Raw genomic sequence first — 18833 nt, 5'->3', positions numbered from 1 at the left:
ATTGTATGTGATGGTTAGTTTTATGTGTCAACATGGCTAGGTTACAGCACTCAGTTATTCAGTTAAACACTAACCTAGGTGTTGCTGTGAAGATATTTTGCCAATGCAGTCAACATCTATGATCAGTTAATTCACAGATAAGTTAAAGAGATATAAGAACATAAGTAAAGGGTAAGACTCAACCATTCAATTGAAAGATCTTAAAAGCAAAAATGAGAGTCCCTCAAAGATCTCAAGATTGTAAGATATACCCAAGAATTTTCAACCTGCTAACTTTGTTCTACAAATTTCTGACTTGCCAGCTCCCATAATTGTATATGCTAATTCTTGGAATTAAGTTTCTTTTTTTTTAAAGATTTATTTATTTATGCATACAAGAGGTGGGGTACAGACCAGAGATGCGGGGGAGGGGGAGAGGATCCACCAGAGACAGAGTGGGGAACAGAACAGGCAGACTGACCAAAATACACTGCTGAGGGGAGCAGTGGATGAAACAGGAGAGGTCTGCTGCACCATGTGGGTTTCTCCCTGGCCAGCCGGGAATCAAACTCGTACTGCAGAGGCTGCGGATCGTTTCATAGTGTGGTGCTTAACCTCTTGCGCCGCCAGGGAGGCCCAAGGAATTAAGTTTCTTAATGATATGTACATCTATAATTTGTTCATTCATTCATTCATTGCTCTACCCCTCTCACCAATTAGACCTAGAAATGCCTCATGTTTTACTTTGAGTCGTCTATATCCTCTGTAACTTCTCATTATTAGTCCTAAGTAAAGTTCATTGCAATTAAGCCACTCTAGTACTGAAATCCGCACTCCTGACAAATATCACAGACTAGTATATTTAATAGATGAGCTCAAATATCTCTTTCCGTAACTGAGTGTACTCATTTAGTCAATTAATCTAGAGATTTTGTTTTCTTAAGGATTTGAGGTGGCTTACACACCCATCCACATGTGCACCCATTCACATTTTACGTGTGCATAAATTAAAATAAAGTTGTTAAAAGAGTTAAGACATAGGGAAAGTAAAAAAGTCATCTGATAAGTCTGAATTTTAAAATATAAGATTGTATTTCCTCCTGCACTTTCTCACATGGCAAAAAGCAAAAACAAAATAAATTACATGACTCTTTTTACTAAATACAAAGAAACTTTTTTGAGAGAAAAAACTTTTCTGGTAGACTTCTCTGAAGTACTAAGTTTTTAAGAATCCTTAAATAGAGACAGAGGATGAAATAATGGCTATCTTCAGCATTAGCTGAAGTTCTTTCAAATACCTAGGCACATTTTGAATGACATCCCAGAACTTCATTTCACTGAGATAATTTTGTTTATAAAATCTTCAAGTACACCCCCCTCTCCCTGACTCCCAGCTCCTTTCCTCATATTTCTAAGAAACATTTTGTGCCAGCAGAACCAATGTGTACTTATGTTGCAAAGGAAATTGGTTGTTAAATTTAACTACTTGGTGTTGACCATTTTAAAATTGGGGCTCAATTTTATCTGCTAAAGACAACAATTTTGGTTTGATAAAGCTGACATTGAGTGAAGGATCTCAGGAAATAGGAACAAGATATTGGAGGATGAGTGCACCAGGCAAGGAAAGCCGAAACAAAAACCTGCCATAGAACTGGCCAGTGCTCTGGGCACTGGGAATCAGCCCCTACTGGGACCTTTTGAGGAGTCCTGTTGAATGTGTCTGAAAAGTTTGAATGTGCTTGAAATGTTTGCCCATGGGATAGAAAGGGAGCGTTTATCCATTACCTCCTATCCCCCACAGGTCAACAATTACACGGTTTGTTAATGCTTTTGTACTTCCAGGTTGATCCCCAGGAGGCATCCCAAAATAGAAAACTAGTACTACTCATCCTACAGAAGTTACACCTATGACAGTTGGTTGTTGCAGAGAGGCTGGAGTAAAAGGTGAGACAGTATTCAAGAGGTACCAGATACAGGGCTCTCATTTGCTTGCCATTATTTTCTATTCCATATTTTTTCTGGCTTCAGTAAAAAGAAAAAAAATATATTTACAACCCACTCAATTGGTATCACAACTCATTAATGTATCATATAAATTGAAAAACCCTACTCTAGATTACCCATCAATTTACCCATGTTTTGGAATACTGGAAAGAAAAATGCATCACAGTGACATCAGAATGTAATATTTGAGAAGGAAATTAAATATATTTGAACACAAGGAACACAATGAACATATGGATATAAGAAAACTATAAATAAAATGCTTAATTCTTTATCACCGTAGCAACAACATGTACATAGTAAATGAATACAGTAATTTATCACCACCACAATTAGTATTTGGGAATAAAACATGACATGCCTGAAGACACAGTAAAATCAGAAGCAATCAACTGTGGCTTGGTATCCTTGATACATGACCAAATACAGTCAACACAATTTTCCTAAACACCATTATTCTTCCCCACCTTAAAGAAATCATATTGTATTTGATAAAAGTAATCCGGCAGCAATTTATTTTTGAAAAATTTAGATTGTGGAGAAAAGTATAACTTCTCCAGCATAAGAAGAATAAAAGGAAAGTCATGAGAAAATATTTTGGTGAGATAACTGAGGAAAAGTGTGGATAAAAACCCTTCACACCTAACCTCATTTTAACTCCCTTAATCTTTTTCATTTTGGATGTAAGCCCAGTTCTAAAATCTAAATGGGACTTGTCTGAGTGACTAATGATATGACTTAGAAGCCTACCTATTCAGAACTAATTCTGTATACTTTTAAATATGCACCTAGTATGTTATGATGAATCTCAAAAGAACCTGAGAAGCGTATCCAAAAATAATGAATAATGGCACTTTATTTATATGCAACTTAAAAAAATAACTCTTTACAGTCTGCTCCTTAAAAGTCAGATAAAGGTCAAAATAGAGGGAAAAATATGCTCAGAATAAACCAAGCTCAAATTGAGACCTCGGCTTTGTATAGGGATATGAAAAGGCAACCGTTTAAGAAAGGTAGGATGTTTGAAATTAGAGTATTACTTTTTTAGTAAGACTCACCTAAAATCAATGTTTTGAAAAACAAAGACCTTACAAACCAAACTAGTGCAATTTTTTATTAATTTTTTACACAATGACACAATTAATACTAAGTACTGTTAGAGAGGGAGGGTAGTTTATTGTTTACAAGATTTAAGAGTTCAAAACATTCAAATGAATAAGTTTCATTTCTTACCATGCATTTTCAGAGAAGCAGGGCACATTTTACATTTTTTTTAGTTTTTACTAAGTTAGTAATCATTATCAAATAAAGTATATAGAAAAGAGCTGTCTAAAATATAGTGCACTACATTTCAAAGGCTTGTTTTTATTCACTTATTGCTAAAGTGAAAATATCAGAATACAAAAATAATAAGTATCCCACAATTATTAGGTAATGCTTGCCTGGGTAAACTAACCTGTTAAAATTAAGAGTTGTGCGGACAGTCATGGGATTTGGATTATTTATCATTTCTATTTCTAAAAAGTTATTGTTATACTAATTTTAAAATTAAACAATGAAGCAGTCTTCATTTCCGTCAACAGTATATACTGGTTCAGCCCCTCTGGAAAGCAGTGTTGAGGTTCCTCAAAAGACTCATAGGATTCAGCAATTCCACCCTAGTTTTCTACTGAAAGAACACAAAAACACTAATTCAAAGGAAACCTGCACTCCTATGTTTATTGCAGCATTATTTACAATAGCCAAGATACAAAACAACCTAAATGCCCCAAAACAGATGAGTGGACAAAATGTTGTGTGTATATGTGTGTGTGTATGTGTGTGTGTGTGTGTGTGAGTGTGTGTGTAATGGAATACTACTCAGTGATCAAAAAAGACAAAATTCATGCCATTTGCAGCAATGTGGATGGAGCTGGGAGGGATTATACTAAACAAGCCAGAAGGAAAAAGATAAATACTTACGGTTTCACTCATATGTAGAATACAAAGAAACCAGACAAAGTGTCAAAGACAAACTTTAAAACTAACCCTTGAAAGCTGACCACAGATCTGAAGCATCCAGGAAGGCAGAAGGAGAGGGAGGGGGAGGAATGTGAGAGGGGAGGGGAAGGCAAAACGGACTATGATGGAGGACTATGGGTGCTTTCGTGGTGGGAGAGCTATGGTGACCACACCTCAGGGGAGAAACACTGTCAAAAAAATCAACAAGGATGTAAAACAATGGGAATTAATAAAAATAAATAAAAACAAAACAATCAGAAAAAGTCAAGTGGTCATTGGATAGGCCATATAAGAGTCACAAAAGTGCCCAACAACCTCACTGGTAGGTACTAACTACAAACCATCAGGCACTCCTGAAGAGGAATGAATCTCCTCTTTGCCTGGTCAAAGGCAGACACAAAAGGGTTAGGTGTAAAGGAGGTCAAGTGATTGGCATAAAACTATCCAACAGGCATCTTTCATTGTGGGTGGTGGTAAATCCATTCAACCTTATCAGTTGAGGGGTAGTAATGTTGGTAGCTAAATAAAGAATAGAATGTTGATCAAGACCCTCTCCAGTCTTAAAAACCAAAGATCCTAGGATGACTGTACAACTGAATACATAATGCTCCTATATAAACTTGTGATAAGATCCAATTTCTGAAGGCATATAATAAACTTTTTTTCCCTTGCAACCTTAAAGAATCAAACTCATGTGAATTAGTCACAGGGGAAAACATGACACTAAAAATCAGAAGCTAAACATAACATAGTTATGATATCTAGGATAGGTTAGTATATACCAAAATATGCCTACAGGAAATTATAACACTACTAGCACATACCAGGTGCTTGATAAGTAACTGAATGAATAATACAATTAAATAAGAAGTAAAACTTCAATAAAGAGAAATTCCTAAAACTAAGCTACACTGATTGTTTCTTATACATATTGCTATAATTTCACAGTTGGTATATCAGAATTTCAAGTACTTTGTTTTTCAATTTATTCTGAATTTCTTCTTTTTCTACCAGGGAACCACTAAGTTCTCTTAAAAATACATGATTACCAAAGTTTCATAGTATTCTTTTTTTTTGTTAAAGATTTATTTATTTATTTATACAAGCACTGTGTACAGTCAGAAGCGCAGGAGGGTGAGAGAATTCACCAGAGCCAGAGCGGGGAGCAGAGCAGGCAGAAGGACTGAAGTACACTGCTGTGGGGAGCAGCGGGCGGCAGGAGAGGTCTGCGCACCATGCAGGGCCCTCCTCCGGTGGCCGGGGAGCAGCTGGGGATGGAACCGGCGCCGCAGAGGCTGCGGGCAGCCTCGTAACCCAGCGCTCAACTGCTGCACCACCGGGGAGGCCCCATAGTATTCTTTTTTAATAAAGTATTTCATGTGTATAAATAAAGGTAACTAATAATATGCACGCAAGTGCTCAGCATCCAACTTAAGAAATAAAACACTATATGACCCCCCTTCCACAATTTTCCTTCACCAGAGATAACTACTCTAAATGTCAATGTCATGCATGTTTTTATACTTTTACTACATCTTTATACATAAACAATAATAACAATTTTCTAAATTTTTGCACACATCTCCTTAGACTTTTCAAAACTATGTGCCATCTTGCACATTTAAGTTGATGCTTAAATAATAGCAAAGGATATACTTTCCAGATTATTGCATATGGAATGTGTACTTTAAATATGTTTTTGTCAAAGCCTTGGAGCTACAGTTTAGCCTATTCAATTTACAGAAAATATAACCATATAACTGAATTGGCAAAGTCAGTTCCCAAACCCAGTCAGTCAAATCTGACATTGTCTGTTAGGAAAAGTCTGATTTAATTTCTAAATTCAAATAAATATGTTACTTACTATGCACTGCCATGACAATTTTCTCACTTGCGAGTTTTAATTTTAAGACAGATAAATGGATAGCTAGTTCGCTTGCTAGGTAGACAGAGAAACTACAGTAATGGAGTCTTGCCATGAGTTGTCATATGGATGAAGCAAGGTGCTGTCCCCTTCAATCATTTTTATTGAAGCTTCCTCTGCTTTGCTCTCAGGGGACTCTCCCTCAGGAGAAATTCACTTTCCAATAGTTTCTTTGTTTGATGTCCTGGAGATTTTTATACCCCAAGGCCATGCACCATAGTAAGATTTATTATCAATAAGGAGTAAGCTTTTCTTTTGAAAAGTAGGAGACAGATGATTATGAAAGAAGTCAGAAAGGAAAACTGGAAGACCAGAAGGAGTTCTCAGGTAGATCATTTTTCAGAAAGACTACACATGGAAAGAGAGAATATGGAAATTAATCTTTAAAGTTAGCCCATAGGAAGTCTTTGTGTGCCCAGGGGAACAGGTTTCAAGATTTGAAAACCACTGATCCAGAGCAGGGGTTGGTAAACTAGGATCTACCTGCCACCTGTTTTACAAATAAAGCTTTATTAGACACAGCCACACTCACATGCTTATAGCATCTATAACTGCTGTCACACTACAATGGTAGAGTTAAATGGGTGCAAGAGAGCCTGGCTCACAAAGCCAAAATATTTACTATCTGGTGCACTGAAGGAAATGTTTGCTACCCCTCATCTATAGTAATAGTAGTAGTAGCAGTAGTAGTAGTAGTACCCCTCATCTATGTAGTTTTTTTTTATTGAAGCTACATATTCACATTGTTTATAGAGTCACATTATTCTAAAAGGCTTATTATGAAAAATAATATTTCACCCTCCCCAGAAGCAATTACTTTATATTTTTTCAAGTTATGTTTATGCATATAGTACAGTTCAAACCAGAAAGCTATAAAGTGACAGTTATAAGTGACAGCTAATAAGGTACTTTGACCTTAAGCCCTCCATAATATTTAAATAATATTCTTGTAACTTCTTTATTTTTCAGTTTTGAGCATTGTATATTAATTTATTATTTAGAATGAGAATGTATGCCATCCTTCTTGTGACCTAATAATTTCAAGAGTAAAAGATCAATAGTCAATATTTACATTATATGTAAACACTATCAATGAGTTATCTAGTATACTAAGTTTATTTTTTCTTTTCCAAGTAGGAAAAGGAGATAATGAGTGAATTATCTTTACTTTTCATGTACTTATTTATAACTCAATTGCACATGTACTTAATTTGTAATTCAGAACTCAGGTTCAGAAGTATTGGGTACTCTATTTCACCTTTTGCCGGAAAAAAAATCTCTCATATAGCCTCTCACCTGCTGGTGGCACTTCATGCTTTAGTACCCTTACCTAAAAGTATAGCTGTGTTTCTGGGCCTCATTCTCCACAACCTCCATTTCTCTTTGCTACCACTCTTCTAGTAACTCTTTCCCTACAGGAGATAATTCTGAGACTTGGGATATCTTGAAATATGTTTTGTCTACTCTCATGCTTACTTAATATAACAAGGTATAGAATTCTAGATTTGGAACCCAACTAACTGTCAGATTAACAAAGGCATTGTGACTCAACTCTTTCATGGCTTCTAGGATGCTATCCTCTAACTTTCTTTTCTTTCCTGTTTTCTACCTGTTCTTTCTGCTCTGTTATGGAAAGTTTATTCAACAGAAAATTCGAACCCCTCTGTTAATATTTCATGTTGGTTATATGTTTATTTTTCTAAGAACTCTTGCTCATTGGAATTTCCTTCTGTTATGTAGCATTATTTTATTTCATGATTGCAATATCTTTTACCTTTGAGGGTAGTAGTTACTTAAAAGTTTTTTAAAAGTCTGTTTTATCCAAGTTGCCTTTTCCTGTTTGTTTGGGTCTGTCTTTCCTCAGATTTTGGGCATTTCTAAATAAATCTGACTGGAAACCCTGATGCCAAAGGTGAAGATTATTAACTTAGTTTCACTCTAATTAACTTGAGGTTTTAGGTCCTACTTCTTGGCTGGTCAGAAGCCCCAGAGAAATACCCTCTAATTACTCCACCAATGCATAAATGTCTACTCTATGTGTTCTGGAATCCCAAAGAGGAAAAGTATCTAAGGTCTCATTTACAGTATAAATGTGTTCACTATATATATATATATATATATATATATATATATATATATATATATATATATATATATTCACAACGGAAACTCTTTCCTCAAATTTATCTGGAAAACAGTCCTGTAAAGACTGGACTGTCTTCCTTTTCTGATGAATAAACTTTCAGTTCTCAACAGGATAGGAAAGGGCAGTTATTTGATTGTATACTATAAGAAAGAAATCTAAGCAGCATCCTTTTCTTTTTTTTTCAGCAGATTTAGCATAGATACAATGTTTTTATTTAATATATGATCAGTTCAAACTTTGCCAATTACCCCACTACTGTCCTTTATGGCTAAGTTTTTTTCCCCAATAAAGAATCACATGTTATTTAGTTGTCATGTTGATCAGTCTTTCTTTATCGTGCATGACACTGATATGACAGTGTCATATGTCAACATCAGTGGCCTGATGTTTTATGATATGTATCCTAATTTAGGCTTCCTGGTAGTTTCTTCATGATCAACATTATACATTTTTGGCAAGAATATTACATGAATGATGTCTCAGTCTGATCATCATACAAGAAATCACACATGTCAAGTCTGTCCTACTTGGCACAACTTTGACCACTTGGTTAAGATGGTATTTGCCATATTTATCTACTATAAAAGTACCTTCCTCGTACCCCTTTTGATAAACAAGTAATCTTTAGCAAGATGGCTTCAGACAATGTAAATAACCTGTTCCCCAACAAAATCAGATCCAGTAGTTTCAGCATCCAATGATCATTTTTTTCTCAATGATTGCTATGAGAGTTGGAAAATGGTGATTTTTCAATTCTATTATTTTTCCTACATTTATTGGCTAGCATCTAATCACTTCTTAAGCAGACTTTCAATCAAGTTTTTAGCACCAGCCTCAATTCTACTTTCAAAGTTTGTGGTACTGACAATTACTGAATATTCTGGGATTCTGTGGTTTAAATGCAGTTACTTCTGGACTTTTGCCTCTGCCAGATTAGGTGTCATTCTCCTCAGTTTTGCTAAATCTATTAACATTTCTTCACTGGCTTCCCAGGCACTAAAAACTTTGTTACTGTTGTTACCTCTTTAACTGTTTTTGATGTTATAGGTGCATACTTTTTAAAATGAAACCCTTTACTGTTATTTTAAGTCTTGTAAAAGAAAGTAAACTCATCTGTTTAACTCACTGTGTTTACATGGAAAGTCCATTATTCTTTCCTGCTTTCAAACTATATATGAATGGTATCATATGACATGAAACTTTCTGTAACTTGTCTTTTTGCTCAATATCATTTTCTAAGATTTATCCATGTTGATATATGTAGTTCTAGTTCCTTTATTTTTTTTTTAAAGATTTATTTATTTATGTAAGAACTGGGGTACAGGCCAGATGTGCGGGAGGGTGAGAGAATTCACCGGAGACAGAGTGGGGAACAGAACAGGCAGACTGATGAAATATACTGCTGAGAGGAGCAGCGGGCGAGGCAGAAGAGGTCTGCTGTGCCATGTGGGACCCTCACCAGCTGGCTGGCCGGGATCAAACCAGCACTGCAGAGGCTGCAGACAGCTTCACAGTGCAGGCCGCCTACACCACCAGGGGAGGCCCTCTAGTTCATTCATTTTTAATGACTGATGTTATATTCCAGTGTATGAACATGCTACAATTTTCTTATCCATTTCCACCATATTCTAAAAGTGATATTGTGAGGTTTGGAGTGAGGGTCTATTTGTCCACATAACTAACACTTCATCAGTGTAATTTAAGTCAATAGTAAAGTAGAATTATATATGCAAAATGTCCATCTTAAAACATTTAAATTCTATAAATTATAAAAATGAACCTAATAATACTGAACATAGAACTTATTTATAAATGTCAGTTATTCTGAGAACACAGTGAAATGGGTCTCAAAGAATTTCAAAATAAAATTCTCTGAAAGTTAAACTGCAAGATCAACACATTATTGAAAAGAGCAGAAGAATAGCTCCAGGGCCAGCAACATTCGACCATAACATAACTGTCATAACAGTAAAAGATATGCCAATCAGAATCTGGAAGTAAAGAAAAAGAGAGAGTTGTAGAGACAAATGCTGGCAATCCATAAAAACATTGTCCAAGTCTTAGCCAGTATGTGGCAATTTTTTCTATTCCAAACCATAAGGCTACTCCTGGGACAGAGACAGATATAGGGAATTGTGGCCAATTTATTTAAATATTTTCATTCCTATGTGTCACACATTCCTATTATGAGATGGACAGAACAGGGTAGATTGTAGGTTTGACAATTAAACATTTATTTTATTTAACTTTGCTTATCCTAATGCCATACTCACCAGATAACCTACTGCTTTTTCCTATGCCAATTTAAATTCTTACTGTAAATTAATATATTGGAATGCCGGCAATTATTTCAAACTCATGTGGTTTTTGTCACTGTGATAGCTTTTAGAATCATGATATCTTTTAGATTTCATCTAGCATGTTGACAAAATGAATCTTGAGTCCAGCCCAGATTTGAGGACATCGTCATGTAAATAAGGCATTGTGAGGTGTGGTCCTACTAGCTAACCTGGCCTTTCCTTAGTGTAGAGAACCACCATTTCCAACTCTATTCTCTGTTGGTTTGTAGAATTTCTTCTTTTTCTTTCATGGAGCTTAGAAGTTAAAAATTAAGTAGGCAAGTTCTAATAGTGTAACTTTCTTCTATAGCCTGTAAATCTATTGCAGAGTCATGTATTTTGTTAATACTTGGCAATACATTTACTTATTTTTTTTGAACAGAAAATTTCATTCTGCTTCCTAGTGTTATGCTAATATGAAAGGAGAAGCAACATTTCAAAATATTTACTATAAATGCGTTCTAACAGAATTGAGTTAAAACTAGGAAAGGTCTGCTTATTTGATTTTGTAAAATATTAATTCAAATTGTACTACATTAATGAACAGGTGTAAAGTACATTGGCAACCTGCAGTATAATGTCAGTTTCTATGGAAAAGTATAGGCAATGATCAACTTGGAAATCTATCCAGGTTTATATGGTTATTTTACAGTTGGTTATTGGAAATTCAAACTCATGTCAGAAAAACCACATTGAGATTTTCAATAAAAACCTACCTAAATAATGATGAAATCAGGCATAGAGTTAGGTGCTTATAGCATACAAATGAATAACACATAATCCCTGTGCTATATGGCTTACAGTATGATCAGAAAGATAGACAAATTATTCTAATACTGAACTCAAAGGGTAAACAGGTATATAAGGCAGTATAGTTAAATCAGGAAAGGAGTAACTGACTTTACTAGCTAAGACTTTGAAGAGAAAAAAGTTGAGTAAAGCATCAGACTTTAAAAGACCCTTTTAAAGAGGAATGAACATGGGGCCTCCCCTGGTGGCACAGCAGTTGAGTGCTGGGCTGCAAAGCTGCCTGCAGCCTCTGCAGCACCGGTTCGATCCCTGGCCGCCAGTGAGGGTCCCACATGGCACCCAGACCTCTCCTGCCACACCCGCTGCTCCCCTCAGCAGTGTATTTCATCAGTCTGCCTGTTCTGTTCCCTGCTATGTCTCTGGTGAATCCTCTCACCCTCCCGTGCTTCTGACTATACTTGAAAAAATAAATAAATAAATAAACAAACAAATCTTTTTTTAAAAAAGAGGAATGAGCATGAACAGAAGTATGCTAGCTGATGGGAGAGGGAGGAGACATTGAACTTGAGAAATAGTAAGTTTCTTAGAGAATACAGTGACTATAAGAACAGTGAGGAGATAAAGTTAAAAAATTGAGCTAGAAAATCAGGAGGGCTTGTATGGTATGCCAAAATGAGGTCTTTCGGACAAAGCTTCCCAAGAAGTATGCCCCCAAACTGATTCCATTGGCTGTCATAGTGACCAAAAGAGAAATTGTTAGGGTCTAGGGTAGATTTATGTTTGATTTTATAACAAACTTCCAGTTTTAGCAATGTGGCAGTGTCACTTTCACACCAAACAGCACTTTATGAAAGTTATAGTTGCCCTAGTTATGGTCCTTGTCAATCTTTTCAGTTTTAGCTACTTCGAGGGTATGTGGTAGTATCTCACTATGGTTTCCCTGATAATTAGTTATGTTAAACATCATATGCTTAGTGGTTATTCTTGGGTTTTTATTAGAGTTTTCTTTGTATTTTAAATCTCTGAGTTGAGGTGTTCTTTATACCATCTGGACACAAGTTCCTTATCAGAAACATGTATTGTGATTATTTTCTCCCAGTCTGCTGCTTTCCTAATGTTTTCTTTTTTCCCCCCAGATTTATTTATTTATTTATACAAGCACTGGGTACAGTCAGAAGCGCGGGAGGGTGAGAGGATTCACCAGAGACAGAGCGGAGAGCAGAACAGGCAGACTGCTGAAGTACACTGCTGAGGGGAGCAGTGGGCTCGGCAGGAGAGGTCTGTGTGCCATGTGGGACCCTCGCCGAAGGCCGGGGATCCAACTGGCGCTGCAGAGGCTGCGGCAGCTTCCAAGCCCAGCACCCAACCACTGCACCACCGGGGAGGCCCCCTAATGTTTTCTTTTGATGAGCATTATTTTATCATTTTGATTAAGTGCAATTTATCAGTGTTTCTCCTTTATGGATAGTGCTTTCTGTTTCTTGTCTACCCCCTTCATCACTTCATAACTTCAAAGTTATGAAGATAGTCCACTATGTTTTCTTCTAGAAGCACTATAATTTTAGCTTTTATAATATTGTATAGGATCCAATCTATAATATTTGTGTATGATGCGAGGTAGGGATCAATGTTTATTTTTTTCTCTATGAATATTAAGTAGTCTGAGCATCATTTGCTGAAAGACTTTCCATTCTTCATTGTTTTGCTTCAGTGCTATTGTAAAAAAAAAAAAAAGGTTCTATAGTGTCTATTTCTAAACTTTCTATTCTATTCTTTTCCACTGATTTGTTTATATAACTTTTATGGTAGGATCATTGTCTTGATTATTGCAGTTTAGGAGAAGTCTTAAGTTAGGCAGTCTAAATCCTCTAATTTTTATCTCCTTTTTCGTGATTGCTTTTAGCTGCTCTTAGTCCTCTGCATTTCCAAATAAGCATGCTGATCTCTATGAAAACAAATCTGATGGTACTTTATTTGGATTTTTATTTGATTGATTCCATAGATCAGTGGTTCTCAATGTGTGGGATCTAGACAAGTAATATCAGCATCATCAGGAAACTTACTATAGATGCAAATATTCAGGCCTTATTACCTAGCAGATCAAAACTCTGGAGAAAAAGCCATGCAATCTGTGTCTTAAAAGTGTTCCAGGTAATTCTGATGCATGGATAAGTTTGGGAGAATTAACAACTTAGCAATATTGAATAGGACAATGGGACAATTCCATGAAAAGATATTTCTCCTCATTAATTTAGGTTTTCTTCATTTATTTTTCTCCATGCTCTGTAATTTTAAATGTACATGTCTTACAAATATTTTCTTAAATTATTTCAAGGTATTTGATATTTTATGATGTTACTTCATTGATACTGATTAACTTTTAAATAATGGGTTTGTTTTTTTTTTTTTTAAAGATTTATTTTATTTATTTATTATATAAGCAGTGGGTACAGTCAGAAGCGCGGGAGGGTGAGAGAATTCACCAGAGCCAGAGCAGGGAGCAGAGCAGGCAGAAGGACCGAAGTACACTGCTGAGGGGAGCAGCGGGCGGCAGGAGAGGTCTGCGCGCCATGCGGGACCCTCCTCCGGTGGCCGGGGAGCAGCCAGGGATCGAACAGCTGCAGAGGCTGCGGGCAGCTTCGCAACCCAGCGCTCAACCGCTGCGCCACCGGGGAGGCCCGATACTGATTAACTTTTAAAAGCTACCTTTTTTTACTGAAGTAACATTGGTTCACAACACTGTATATGATTTAGGGGTATAAGTTTATGTCCCTTCAGATGTATGTTACCACCCCACACCAATGACCAAAGCACAATTAATCCTCCAACATAGTCCATTGGGCTCCCTCTCTCCTATGCTGCCCATACCTTTTTACTCATTGCCTCAGTTCTGCAGTCAAGTTTCTAAGTTTTGTTTGGTTTACTTTTGTCTCCTTTTTTTTGTTTCTTTTTATTCCACATATGAGTGAAATCATTCAGTATACATCTATCTCCGAATACTTTCTGTAGCATAAACCCTCCAGTTTTATCCACGTTATCAAAAAATGGCAAGATTTCATCTTTTTAATAGTTGAACAGTATTCCACTGTGTATACCTCTTCTTAATCCACTCGTGTCATTATGGACTTAGGTTTCCATAGCTTGGCTATTAAAAATAGTGTTCTGTGAACACAGGAATGCATATATCCCTTCAAATTAGTTTTTTTATTCTTCAAGTAGATACCTAGGAGACGAAGTCCTGAATCATATGACAGATCTATTTTTAAAATTTTGAGAAACCTCTATACTGTTTTCCATAACTGGACCAGTTCTATTTTCCTACCAATAGTATGCAAGGGTTCCTTTTTCCCCCACATTCCAAACAACACTTTTTTCTGGTCTTTTTGGTATGCGTCATTTTCACAGGTGTGAGTTGGTATCTCACTGTCTCATTTTGATTCTCTTATTCCTTTCTCTGGTTAACTGCTCTACGTAAGACTTCCAATACTATGTTGCCTTGAAGTGGTGAAAGTGGATATCCTTGTCTTGTACCTGATCTCAGAGCAAATGCTTTCAGTTTTTCATCAGCTATGGGTTTGGCATATATGGCCTTTACTATGTTGGGATATGTTCCTTCTAACCCTATTTTTCAAAATTGAGTTTTTATCATAAATAAGTGTTGAATCTTATCAAATGCCTTCTCTGCAACTAATGATATGATCATAAGGTTTTTATTATTCCTTTTGTTGATATGATGAATTACATTGATCAATGTGGCTGTTGAACCATCTTTGCATCCCTGGAATAAACCTAACTTGAACATTCTTTTAATGTATTATTGAATTTGGTTTGCTAAGATTTTGTATGGAATTTTTGCATCTATGTTCATTAGTAATATTGGTCTATAGTTTTCTTTTTTGTGATGTCCTTGTCTGCTTCTGGTATCAAAGTAATGGTAGCCTTAGAAAATGTGTTTGGAAGCATTCCATCCTTTTCAGCTTTTCTCACTAGTAAAACCATCTAGTTTGGGACTTTTGTTTTTTGGCAGACTTTTAATTATTTTTTCAATGCTTTTACTTGTAATTGATCATTCAGGTTTTTCTGTTTTGTTTCCTGATTAAGTCTTACAAGGTTGCATGCTTCTAAAAATTTGTCCATTTCTTCTAGCTTACGCAGTTTATTGGCATAAAGATATTAACAGTAGTCTTTTATAGTCCCCTGAGTTTCTACGATGTCAGTTGTAACTTCTCTTTCATTTCTGATTCTATTTATTAGTTTCCTCCCTTTTTTTCTTAGTGAGTTGGCCCATTTTTGCTTATCTTTTCAAAGAACTTGTTGCTGGCTAACTTTTAACCATAGTGTAAATGTGATACAGGTAGACGTCTACTTGGGGATAGACATGCACTAAGAGAATGTAAAGAAAAAAAAAGGTAGAGAGTTCAAATGATGGTAGCATCCTAAAAGTTAACTAGTTCTTTAACAGGTATGCAAGAACAGAAGATTGCTTCCAATGAACTGATAAAGGCTTTAAACACAAGCAACTGGGAAGATAGTAAAAAGAGAGACTACTAGGTCTTATACTGTCCTAAAATCTTGCTTGGTATTCCTGGGGATACAAACTGCATGTTATTTGAATAATTTCCTTGTGTAGTCTTACCTCCATAGTAGGTGGAGTCTTTCTTGTTTTTCTAATCCAAGCTAGAATAAAAAATAACATTTAAATGTAACTTTTCTATCATTTACACAAGCATTATATTCATTCATGCATAGAATAAAAATGTATTGAGTACATTATATTATATTATTTTAGGTATTGGACATACAACAGGGAGCGAATCATAAATACCTTCTTCTCCTATAACATAATACTAGTGAAGGGGGCACAGAAAATAAACACACATACAAACAATTTGTATCACTAAAAAATTGGATAAAGAAGGGAACATTTCATATCCAAAATCCTATCTCATAATTGTCTGAATTCCATTAGTGTATTTAGGACCACACTAAAAATAACAGTATAGTAAACTTCAAGGCAATATTAAATTACATTATACTGAAAATTTGAATTATTTATTGCTCAATTTATAAAGGAAGGAATGTAGAAATGTTTTCATTTACAGACATTTCTTTTCTTTTCTGCTTTAGCAAGCAGCCTATGTGTTGGTTTCATTACGCCAGAGCTCAATCCATGGGACATGCACTGTAGGGTAGAAAGAGCCCATATTTGTTGAGACCTACTGGGGACTGGGTCTGTGCTAGATACTTTATAACAATATGAAGGGAATGGGCAGCTGCCTTTTATGAGGTATAGCAGATATACATGAAAGACATGTAGTAGAGTATTTAAAAGGGTAGATTTGCTGGGTTTACTAGTTATGTCACCAAGTATATGTTATTTAATTTTCTAAACATCAGCTTTCTCATCCATAAAGTATACATTACAATAGTATCTACGTTTTAGGGTTGTTGTGAAAATTATATGAAATATTATGCACAAACATCAGCTCAGAGTCTGGCATACAGTAAGCATTCAAGACTAAGTTAATACCATTACTTAATAAACCTATATTTTTTATAAGACTTAAAAAAGCAAAGATCACTAATATTTGCTTGACCTGTAAGGATATGTAGGAGATAATAAGGAAACATATGATAGGAATATGGTCTTTTTAAAAAGAAGAAAATCCTATTTTACCACTTCATTCAATCTTTATTGTAGAATTATGAGGTATCCTTATTTCATAGTGAAATTACTTAACTTTTCCAAATTTAAGCAGTAAATAGTAATGGTGGGATTTAAATGCAGATCTAACCCTGTCTCTGGCTCTAAAATCTTTCCATGTTCTAACTAAGCGGTCTCTCCAACTTTAGAACACTGAACTAGGAAGAGGAAAAGATTTCAACCCTAATTTCATGTCAGAAAATAGGATAGTTACCCCCACATTATAGACTGGGAAACTGAGGGTACAAAATGTCTTAGCAACTTGCCTAAGGTTACATAATTAATGAGTAATAGCCTAGGAATCAGACCCTGGTTGAACTGGCTCTAAAATGTGAATTCTGTCAGTTCAAGCCAACCCCTCTTCTGACCAGCTTCACTAGCCTGCTTTCTGTCATCCAAGTAATAGCACCAGGATCTGTCCTGACTATAAGCCCAGTATTGAATAGCTGTGGGGGTAGAAATAGCAACATTCAACTGTGGGCCTGAAATTAGTTCTCTCTCTTTTCTTTCTCACACTGATCCCATACATGTTTTTCTAATATAGTTCCAGCATTTTGCCTCCTCTACTCCTGTTTCTGAATGTCTACTCCCATTATTCTTTGTTATATTCTCTTCCTTATCATCTTCCACTTCTACTTGATTCATTTCTAACCACAACTTGCACAGGTTTTATATTCATTCTTAGGTTATAAGGTTGTCAAGGGTAAAATGCATCCCTAGGAGATTTATTTTCTACCACCTAAATGCCTCAAAAGAGAAGGTACTTAATACAGCTGTTGAATGAATACTTCCACCATGAAATACTCCCACTATAAAAATATTTGCTGTAATGGGATTCTGACCTGTTTTAGAAAATCCAGCTTAGCAATAGCAAAATTTCTCTGCAATCAAGGAAATAAGTGGTTTATGGAATTTTTCAACTGCTTCTTTATGATCAAAATAAAAGTTATTTATCTACATTTGTGGGCAATTTTTCCACTAGGAAAGAGGCTTCTTTTAAAATCTAAATGAGTCATATGCCTATAAAAGGTTTTAAGCAATAAATTTTCAGTTTTAATTTAGATTAAAAGTCAATTCAGAAAGATCAACTGCCAGGGCAGGGGTGGGGGCAAACTATGGTCTGTAAGTCAAATTTAGTCCATTATTTGTTTTTACATTTTTAAATGGTTAAGAAAAAAAATGAAAAGAACTTATTTCATGACACACAAAAATAATATAAAATTTAAAATTCAATGTACATAAATAAGATTTTTACTAGAAAACACTCACACTTATTCATTGCATATTATCCTGTTTTGTGCTACAACAGTAGATGAAATAGTTGTAACAAAGATCATATGGTACACAAAGCCTAAATTTTTTTACCATTTTGTCCATTAGTAATAAAGCTTGCCAATCCCCATGCTAGGGTTACCATCAAGTATAATCCTTTTAGCAACAACTATATATTTTCACTCAAAAATACTTTCATATTGGGGCCTCCCCAGTAGCTCAGCAGGTTGAGCACAGGTTGCTGTGAAGCTGTCCACAGCTTCTGCAGCGTAGGTTCGATTCCTGGCCGGGCAGGGAGATTCCTCCCTGGCGCGGCAGACCTCTCCTGTCATGCCTGCTGCTCCCTCAGCAGTGCTTCCGGTCTGCTTACCTGTTCTGCTCCTCACTCTGTCTCTAGTGAATCCTTTCACCCTCCCACGCCCCTGGACTGTACCCCAGCTATTGTATAAATAAAAAATAAATCTTAAAAACAAACAAAAATACTTTCATATTATCAATAACTATTAACTTATACTTTTTATGAATGATTACCATGTATTCTTAAGCCTATGAATGTATACCACATGTATTAGGATCATATTAAAAAAGAATAATGGCACAATGCATATTTATTATCACCTTGAGAAAAAAAAAACTCTAAACAACAATTTGTCTTACTGACATGTCTATAAAACAGCATTTTCAGGTTTTTTTTGTAAGGGTGGTAAAAGAAGA

At 35.7% G+C, this 18833-nt stretch overlaps 1 protein-coding gene across 1 annotated transcript in view; it reads right to left on the bottom strand.

Annotated features, from left to right (window-relative positions):
* The window catches only part of NDUFAF2 (NADH:ubiquinone oxidoreductase complex assembly factor 2), a 125448-nt gene that overhangs the window by 14643 nt on the left and 91972 nt on the right, over nucleotides 1-18833 (bottom strand). Inside the window, exon 3 of the mRNA XM_037530135.2 lies at nucleotides 15780-15820. Within this exon, the coding sequence (XP_037386032.1) occupies nucleotides 15780-15820 (41 nt within the window). The remainder of the gene's footprint in view (nucleotides 1-15779; nucleotides 15821-18833) is intronic.

The sequence above is a fragment of the Talpa occidentalis genome, unplaced genomic scaffold (genome assembly GCF_014898055.3).
Source record: "Talpa occidentalis isolate TD23 unplaced genomic scaffold, MPIMG_talOcc4v2.1 talOcc4.6, whole genome shotgun sequence".
In the NCBI taxonomy this organism is placed as follows: domain Eukaryota; kingdom Metazoa; phylum Chordata; class Mammalia; order Eulipotyphla; family Talpidae; genus Talpa; species Talpa occidentalis.
The sequence above is the reverse complement of the archived record's forward strand: the minus strand, read 5'-3'. Positions and strand labels throughout refer to the sequence as shown.